The sequence below is a fragment of the Phalaenopsis equestris genome, unplaced genomic scaffold (assembly GCF_001263595.1).
Source record: "Phalaenopsis equestris unplaced genomic scaffold, ASM126359v1 Scaffold000096, whole genome shotgun sequence".
Classification (NCBI taxonomy): Eukaryota; Viridiplantae; Streptophyta; class Magnoliopsida; order Asparagales; family Orchidaceae; genus Phalaenopsis; species Phalaenopsis equestris.
In genome coordinates, this window is record NW_018164538.1 from 120435 (window position 1) to 129950 (window position 9516).

Below are 9516 nucleotides of genomic sequence, written 5' to 3' on the forward strand. Positions count from 1 at the left end.
ATATATTTATTTATTTATTTATTTATTTATTTTTTTTTGATGAGTAGTATTTTTAAAAAATTTAATTGACTACAAGGCTACAAAGATTTATAATCAATTAAAAGTATTAATTAAGAAAATATAATTAAAATTATTAAATTAGATTCAAATGATGTTTTAAATCTTGCCCTAATCATTAACATCTTATGGCTACGTGATTAGGGTTGTTAAAACGACTCTTTGTTCGTGAACGGCTCATGTTCGGCTCACTAAGCAAACGAGCCGAACACGAGCGAGCCCAGGCTCGCTCGTTCGTGTTCGGCTCGTTTACACCCCTACTAAGCTCTTAGAATGCCTTGGGGTCTAGGATTTTGCAACGTAACTTAGGATGAGATGCGCATTGTCTTTTGTAAGATTAGTCACCTTTAATGTAAAAATAACTAGCATGCTTATTCTATTCGAAATAATTTTGTGAGATGCTAAATATTATCAAAACCAAAGAGGGACATGGATAGAGAGAGAGGGAGAGCGAGAGAGAGATAGGGTATAAAACTTAGCAGAAGTTATTTGTCACAAATTGTTTTTTTTTAATATTTTTTTCCTAATTTTCAAATTTATCTCAAGTTATTTTATGAATAAGAAATTTTAATATAAAAAATAACCGAACTATATGTTTTTTTTTTTATGAAGACTGGGAGCTATGAGTTTTGTTGTAGCTTATAATTAATGAAAAATTAATGAAATACAACTATAACCAGGAAGACTACCATCATGCTGCTTCCACAGCATAAGAGCTATATGATGGCATCAATATATATTATAGCATTTTTTAAACTCATGGTCAGAATAGTGTTAGCTTCATAAACCCAGAGTTTTTTCTTATCTTAAATGTTTGTTTTTTAAAATTTCAAACTTATCAAAAAAGTATATTTTAAATACAAATTGTGAAAACAAAAATTAAACCAAGTCAAAATTGAAACATATCAAGACTGAGACTACCAAAATTGAGATTTTGGCATCAAAACTAAGACTGAATTTACACACCATGGTAGAATAATTTTTCTACTTAAAACTTTGTGAAATTCTTTACTTGAACAGTAAACTGTTATGGTTTGTATTTTTTATAGCATCCTTGTGGATATTATTTTGGGATAATCTTTTCCTAGATGTTGAAATTGGATGGGACTTTCTCTCTTTACTTGTTGTCTTTGGTATCCTGATGGTAGATAAATTTCTGTACTATTACTTGATGGGTGTTCATTTCTATTTTTCCCCTCAGGCTTCCCAAGACAAGAAGAGTTTGGATGTCGGGGCAAATCTTTTTGTTGGAAATCTTGATCCGGTAAAATTCTAATCCTTGTCAATCAACACAGTTTGAAACATTAATGGATTCCTTTTTCACTATGGGCGTTCCTTTGTAGGATGTCGATGAGAAACTTCTCTATGATACTTTTAGTGCATTTGGAGTAGTGGTCACTAATCCCAAGGTGATGTGCTATGTGTATTTATCTGTATACTCTATTCCGAGCAATTTACCAGAAAACACTAGTTTGAGAAGAACGGACAAAAATGCTGTTTTTGAATTATTAGCCCAATCCCGCTTTAGTTTGGTGTTCTCGTTTTATATGGCTTATGCTATTTTGGAGAGTTATTATGGAAAAATTAGTTATAGCATTGCATGGAAATATGAAAATTATACTATCAGGGGATTTGGTTGCTTACTGAAATACTCTCATTGATAATATTGGGATTTTAATGCCTGAATTTTCTTCAACTGCCCACCTTTCTTTCATGTATGCGCATATGCACAAATTTCATGCTGATCTTTAATGTTACCCTTCCATTTAGTAGGATAGAAATTAAGAGAAGTAGAAAATGCATCTATAGTTGACCTAGTTATTGAGATTTATTATTAAACTAATCATTGTAGCATGGCATGGAGTTTTTGAAATCATATCACTCAATGATTTGGTGGCACACTGAAATATTTATTGATAATATCAGGGCTTTAGTACCTAAATTTTCTTTAACTGCCCGCTGCGCTTCCCTTTACAATCATATGCACAAAAATGTTCATTCTGGTATTTTATGTTTCCCACATATTGATACTGCTCCATTTAACAGGATAAAATCGTTTAAAAAAGTGAAAATAAGCTTTATTTTGCTATTCAACTGTAATTTAGCTATAATAATGCCAAAAGATAAAAGCCTTTGAAGTTTCCTTTAGAAGGCAATAAATTCTGCTAGTGGGTATATCTATCGAAACTTTTTTATAAAAAGGTTTGGGACTTTTTGTTGTTTATTCCGCTCATCCAAAAAAAATAATGTATAGTAGTAGTGTAAGCTGATGGGTAGGCAAGGACGAGGAACGTCTGAGAAATTGGGAGATGATTTGTTTAGATTAAGAAAATTTTATATGTTATATCAAATTTCAGTATTTCCAGCTGACTATTCGATGGTATTAACTAATTAAATGCAAAGAAAGGAACATTTAGCCCATGAAACTCCCACTAATGAAAGGTTTAGGTAGTATTGAGCCTTTCCGTGATTTCAGTGTCTATTTCCGATGCTCTGATTCATGGCACCTTGATCACATGGGGGCAAATTATCCATTGCTTTTGGCCTACCATCTTCGTTTGTTAATTGAAAAGAGGGTGGAACCTAAGTATTGTTTATGTTGCCTTCGTTTTGATATGAAGATCATGATTCAAAACACACAAATTTCTTCATTTTAAATGCCGAGTAAGTGTTTGCATCAGCTTAACTTTGCATGGTAATACCTTTATCCACTTGGTTACTCTGAGTGTGTAAATATGAAAGTTTAGGTGTTATATATGTAAATACATAAGAATTGTGTGCCATGTAAGTAAATTTCCCAAATATAAATGAATTAAAATCTGTCAAACTTGGATCATCATGCAACAAAAAGGGTGATTTATCAACAAGCTCTGGAAAAACCTATGTTACATCCAAAAAATATGCGGGCTTCATTTTATACTCATTTTGCCAGATGTTCTGTTAATTAGATCATATATCAGTATTCTGCAATTTATTGCTGTAATTGTGCTTTCATTCTTCACTTCTTTGGCTATGTCAAAAACTTTGTGTCGCGGATTTGGTTTTTTGTGTTTTACTTGTCAGTAATCTCAGTACAATTTGCCTAATGAATATGTGTGTTCTCTATGCTTTTTAGCTAATAAAATATACGTTTATCATTTTGTTGTATTTTACATTTAGTAGGAACATCATTTCTAGGGTTGTAAAAAATGCTCAACAGCTCATGTTGTTCCGCTTGTTTATAAACTTGTGTTTGAATTGTTTGTCAAGTAAATGAGTCCAACACGAACAAAAATTTTGAGTTTGATTTATAAAAGAGTTGAGCACAAACATACACTTGAGCAAGCTAATCATTAACAATTTTGAACGCGAGCTAATTTCAAATAAACCGATCATAAACAATTTTGAACATGAGGTAGTTTCAAACAAGCCAAATGCAAATAGATTTCGAACTTGCTCAAGTTTCACTTGTTCCCCACCTAATCATTACCGATTGTTCTGCTTTATTTTTCATTTAATAGGAATTAGGAATCCACTTTCTATGACAGCCTTGGTGACACAATGAAAACGGAATATAACTTGACATTTTCAATTAATTAAATTTTCGCCCATTTATCATCTCCATATGTATGTTAAAAGTCTTCTGTTAATCTTATAATTCTAATATATTTCAGGATTTCGCTCCTTGCTTTGTCCAAACCTGAAATTGTCTTTTTAGTTTTTACCATTCAGATAATGAGAGATCCTGAAACTGGGAATTCAAGAGGCTTTGGTTTTGTTAGCTATGATTCATTTGAATCATCTGATGCAGCAATAGAGGTACTGCCAACCTTCTTAAAATACAATTTCAAATTAACATTTTTTTCTTTCGCCCAAATGTAATTGGTGCATCTTTCTTGTTAAGTAGCGGTTCATGAATAACCTATTAAGGTTCATCAGTTTGAATGATAATATATTTCTTTATTATTTTTACTCTGTACAGGCCATGAATGGCCAGTACCTTTGTAACCGCCAAATTACAGTCTCATATGCGTACAAGAAGGACACAAAGGGAGAACGCCACGGGACACCAGCAGGTAAGACATTCTTCTGAAGCTAGAAGCTTTGCTTTGAAATATGGTAATATTTTGGTAAAGTTAGAAATTACTTTTGATTTTAATCATGAGAGACTTCTTATTACTCCTTCGAAGATAATAATTTTTAGGGAAAGTTACATACGTAGCACACAATTCCTATGCATGTAAATACATAAGAATTGTGTGATATGTATGTATATTTCCCTACTTTTTAACTTTGCAAAATGAATGAAAATCAAAGTAAATCTTATTTCAAAAATATGCAGAGAGAATTCTTGCTTCAAACAATCCCGGCACGCAAAGAAACCGGCCACATACTCTATTTGCAAGCGGACCACCCTCGCTTCCCGGTTCTCAACCAAATAGCAGCATCCGTGCACCCATTCCTCCTCGCCCTTTTATCAATGGACAGGTACCGGCCGCTCCAGTACTAGCCATTCGACCTCCACCACCACCTCAAGGGGGTCAATTCCCCCCTCCCATGCAGATTCCGATGCAGATGGCGGCCGCCCCTTGGCCCGGTCAGCCACCTCAAGCCGGTCAAGGCATGGTTCCTCCGGTAATGCCGCCACCACAAATGCAATTGCAGTTCAGGCCTCCCATTTGACCCCCGCCGCCTAATATGGTTCCGCCACCATCGGCAGCCATGATGAGGCCACCGCCTCCACCACCTCCGTCGGGCCACCGCCTATGTGGAGGCCGCCGCCGCCACCTCAGCAGCAAATGATGGGCAGACCTATGCCGCCGCCTCCGATGGCCGCACCGCCACCTCCCCCGCATCCTTGAAATGCAAGGGTGGTAGAGTGGATTTTACTAGGATGAGCTTTAGAGATCCAACAAATATTTTAAAGAGGATTGCTTTGGAGAAATGTAGAATTTTCCTCTTCGGTAAGTGAAGAAAATTGTCTCTAGCGAGGATTGTTGTCAAATTTACTGGTTTTAGCGGGAATTGATTTCTTCATAGAAACTGTTACATATTTGTGAAACATATGTTGCACATGTGGCTGCTGGTGTTTGAAAAAATATATCATTGAGATATTTGCAGTTTCTAAAATATACATGTTAAGCTTCATTGTTGGAAAATAATCATTTTTTCTTTCATATTTAATCCTTCATGTCAGGTTCGTAGTAGTATTTCTAGGAAGATTTACATGCATACCACACAATTCTGATGTATTTACATATCTACAAATCATATATCTACGTATATTCATTCATGATAGGTTGATATGACATTCACATGAAAAAAAGAGGGGCAATTACGTGCACACCGCCCAAAACTTGTTATTTACAAATCTAGTACTCTCTCCCATCCATTTTACAAACTCTCACTCAAATATCAAATTCATGGTAAAACCCAACTCATTTTTTTCATTTTTGTCCATCTCTCAAAAGCCTTATCGTGGCACGCACAAATACATTGGTTTGGTCGTTCAAAAAATTCGCTTGCCTGATTAATTTGAAAATAGCAAATTTTGGGTGGTGTATATGTAATTATCCAAAAAAAATGATACACATATTACAAATTAATTATACTATATGAATATTCAATTTCTCATCAAGATTTTGATATAAACATGATTTCTATGAGACCTTGAATAAATTTAAAAATAATTATTATTTATATGTTCCTATTTGATATAACTAGCAAAAAATATCATTTAATTTATTAATTATAATATTAAAATTGAATATATTAGGATTTTTTTTATAGTGAAATATAAAGAGAAATTTCAATGAAAAATATGCTAATCTTATATTAAATTTAAATGCTAGATAGTTATCAATGCATTCATTATACCCAAACAATCATGACTTAGTCGAATTCCAATGGTACTTCTAATACATCAAGACATGTGCCAAACTAAAATTATTTTAGTTAATAGGTAATGAAATGAGGCTGGCTTTATTTATTACGTTTTTTTCTCCCAAAAATTAAAATCATAATTCAAAATACGAAATAATAGTTTCTTAAGAAATAATATTTATGCACTTTTCTAGCAGAATCTGTGATCTCATGGTGAAAGATTACACTGTAAATCACTGGAAATTATTTCGTCCAGTTTTGTACTTTATACAGAATCATCACGGGCAGAATCTGTGATCTCATGGTGAAAGATTACACTCTAAATCACTGGAAATTATTTCGTCCAGTTTTGTACTTCTGAACAGGGGCGATGATCTGGCCACATGAAATGCACAATGACGTGATCAGACCATTACCATTGTCCAAACTTGCAGTCCAGTGAATTTAATAATTTTCTCTCAATTATTATACGACAAGTACTAACAAATGTGTTAATACGCTACTAACAAATTTTCATCATCTAACACGAATCTCGAGGTATTACACGAATCTCGAAACGATATTTAAGGCATGAAACATTCAAATATTGATAAAAAGTTATCCAGAGCTTCAATTTCAACAAACTTATAGTCAAACCGACCGACTCGATGAGACGGACCTAATGATATAAAAATAGCTCAGATCAAGTCATTGAACTACATTTAAATGACTTCCGGACACATTTGAAAGATCAAAAGGTTGTCTAATATGACAAGTTTATACTCGAATGAGCGGCTAGACAAGACAAATCCAACGAGCCCAAGATCACTCAATTCTGACATCATTAAGCTACTCAAATGTCCAGTAAACTTTGTATGATCAAGGGAAGCTCTCTGGATCGTCTGATCAAAATGATTCATATTCCTGCATTAATTGCACGTAGAACACTATAAATAGAGTCTCATCCCTCTCATGAGGGGGGGTTGAAGTCTGGAGAGAGAGAGAGAACCTAAGACCTTGAGGAGAAGCTGTAGTTCAGCATCACCGCCGATCGTCATCGAATACCGCCGATCTCCGTCGTCGACCACCGCCAACCTTCTTCGTCGACCACCGCTGATCGCAGTCGACCATCGCTGATCGCAGTCGACCTCCACCAACCGTCATCGATCACCACCAACCAGATGCGGTCAGTCAGCTTCGTAATCTGAAAAATATAGTTACCATTTCTTGTCTGTGGGATAAGGGATTTCTGTAATCTTCAATTAATATTGAACTTTGGCAACTGAGTCAAACCCAGTAGTTTTTCCCTTTATGGTTTTCCATGTAAAAACTTCTGGAGTAGTCACTATTTTTTTCTTTTTCATCTGAGTGTGTGCAGAATTCTCGTACAACGCTAAGACAATAATCTGTTGCTCTACAGCTGTGAATTTTCTGGCACGCATCAGTTTGACGCCATCTGTGGGAAACGAAGTCCTGTTCGACAATGTCTTCAACTCTAGGAAGTTGATCCCCTACTTTATTTCCCAATGATGTATATCATTCAACTGGCTAAGGAACCTCCTTTACGTCTTGAAGATCTTCCCAGAAGCATTTTTCCAGACTAGGGAGCAACCTTCACTGCAGTCTCGGAAGTTCGTTCATGTCAACGTCCCGGGCACGACTATGATTGGGAAGTCATCCCATATTTTATTTAGATTACAAGTCTTCAAAAATCTATCCTGGACTGAGGGCAATCTTCACTGCAAAAAAAGCTTCCTCAGTGTCCCCTCATCGTATTAAAGTTCCTCTTCAGATAGACCAAGAAGCTGATTTCTTCAAAGCTTAATACTTGTGTTGTTGTACAAGCTTATACGGAAAATACCTCTGCTAGGAGAGCAAAAGATTCAAAAGCAGCAACTAACAAGTTGTCAAATATTTTCTTGACTATGGCTGCAACTATATTTCTAAGAAAATATACGATCTATTGCGACCTACGCCATAGTCTCGAGAAATGTATAGCATCTCTGACACCTCATTCTAGGCTTAATCGATCTCAGGGGGACTCGATTCGACCTCTTCCATTAGAGGATATAGTCGTCAAGCAAAAGCTTCGACATACAACCTCAGATAGGTCAAAAATCTTTGGTGGATTTTCTTCGATTTCTTCCATAACAGGTTACGGTCGTTAAGCAAATGCTTCGACCAATAACCTAGAATAGGCCAACCACCCTCAGTGGATTTCATAAGACTTTGTTCATTACGGGTTAATACCGTCGAGCATCTCCAATTACACAACTCAGAACTGATCTTACATTCTTATTGGATTCTCCTTTCAACCATGCCCCTGAAAGTCAAGCTCAAGAAGCAAGACTCAATGAGAAGCTACCATGCCCCTAGAAGACAAGCCTAAGAGGCAAATCTCAATAAGATGCTTGCAATGGACAGGGTTCTCACTAGAAATACTCTATGAGAACAATTGGTTGACAGGGTTTCTACTCGAATACCTCTAAAGGCTATAAGCCACAGAAGATATTGGTTCAAGCTCTTATAAGGCATAAGCCCGATGGGGCACAACCTTCGGAAGGCTTGAACCACAAAAGCCTCAAAAGCAACGCAAAAAACGTACAAAAAAATATATTATCATCATCTATAAATGTTACATCAGATGATTAAAAAGACTACAAATATCAACATAAGGGCTACAATAGATCAGCTCATCTTCTAACAGAGTCGGCATTGCCTCCCCAAAATTCCAATACTTTTGATGATCGTCAGGGGGTCTGTAGATGTTACCACTACATAAGCATGAAAATCTTTCCCTCAAAGCGTTGTTGGAAAACTACAACATTTTATCATCACCTCCTAACTACACCGCAACGAGAAAGAAAATCATGTTGCTTGTCTACTATACAAGATGAAGATGACTTTCCTCGTTGCCTTAACTCTGCACCGTAGCTCGGTACCGCAACTCTACACCGTAGCTCGACACCGCAACTCTGCACTGAAGTTTGGGACCACAACTCTGCACCGTAGCTTAGTACCTCAATTTCGCACCGTACCTCGGCACCGTAACTCGACACCACAACCTGTGCCGAAACACTCGACATCGGCATTGTAACTATGCACCGTAACTCGACACCGCAACTCAGCACCTTAACTCGCCACCGCAACTCTTTGCCGCTGCGCATAATGATTTTCTTCTCAGAAATTATGAATCAGCTAAAGACTCCACCCCTACCTTCTTTCATGACATTGGACATCCAACGCATCGCGCCACTGCGATGCTTAGCCAGCACATCGTCGCGACACACTACCACAACACGTCGTTGCGCTGCAACGCATCGCCTCGACGCACCATCACAATATGTCGCCCTGTCACCCTGTTGCAATGCGTCACAACATCACAACACACTACTGCAATGTGTCTCTGTGCCGCCGCGGCATACCATTGCAACGCGTTGTCACGCTGTAACACGTCGGTCACCCTGTTGCAATGCATCACAACATTACAACACACTACTGCAATGTGTCTCTGTGTCGTCGCGGCATACCATTGCAACGCGTTGTCACGCTGTAACACGTCGCCGCGCCACACTGTGGCAACTTGTTACCCCGCCACATGGCGTCACCACAAAGCAC

At 36.9% G+C, this 9516-nt stretch overlaps 1 protein-coding gene across 1 annotated transcript in view; it reads left to right on the forward strand.

Annotated features, from left to right (window-relative positions):
• The window catches only part of LOC110020461 (splicing factor 3B subunit 4), a 15484-nt gene extending 10697 nt beyond the window's left edge, over window positions 1-4787 (forward strand). Inside the window, exons 5-9 of the mRNA XM_020718573.1 lie at window positions 1259-1321; window positions 1401-1466; window positions 3769-3855; window positions 4019-4112; window positions 4379-4787. Of these exons, the coding sequence (XP_020574232.1) occupies window positions 1259-1321; window positions 1401-1466; window positions 3769-3855; window positions 4019-4112; window positions 4379-4719 (651 nt within the window). The 3' untranslated portion in view covers window positions 4720-4787. The remainder of the gene's footprint in view (window positions 1-1258; window positions 1322-1400; window positions 1467-3768; window positions 3856-4018; window positions 4113-4378) is intronic.
• The last annotated feature ends 4729 nt before the right edge of the window (window positions 4788-9516 follow it).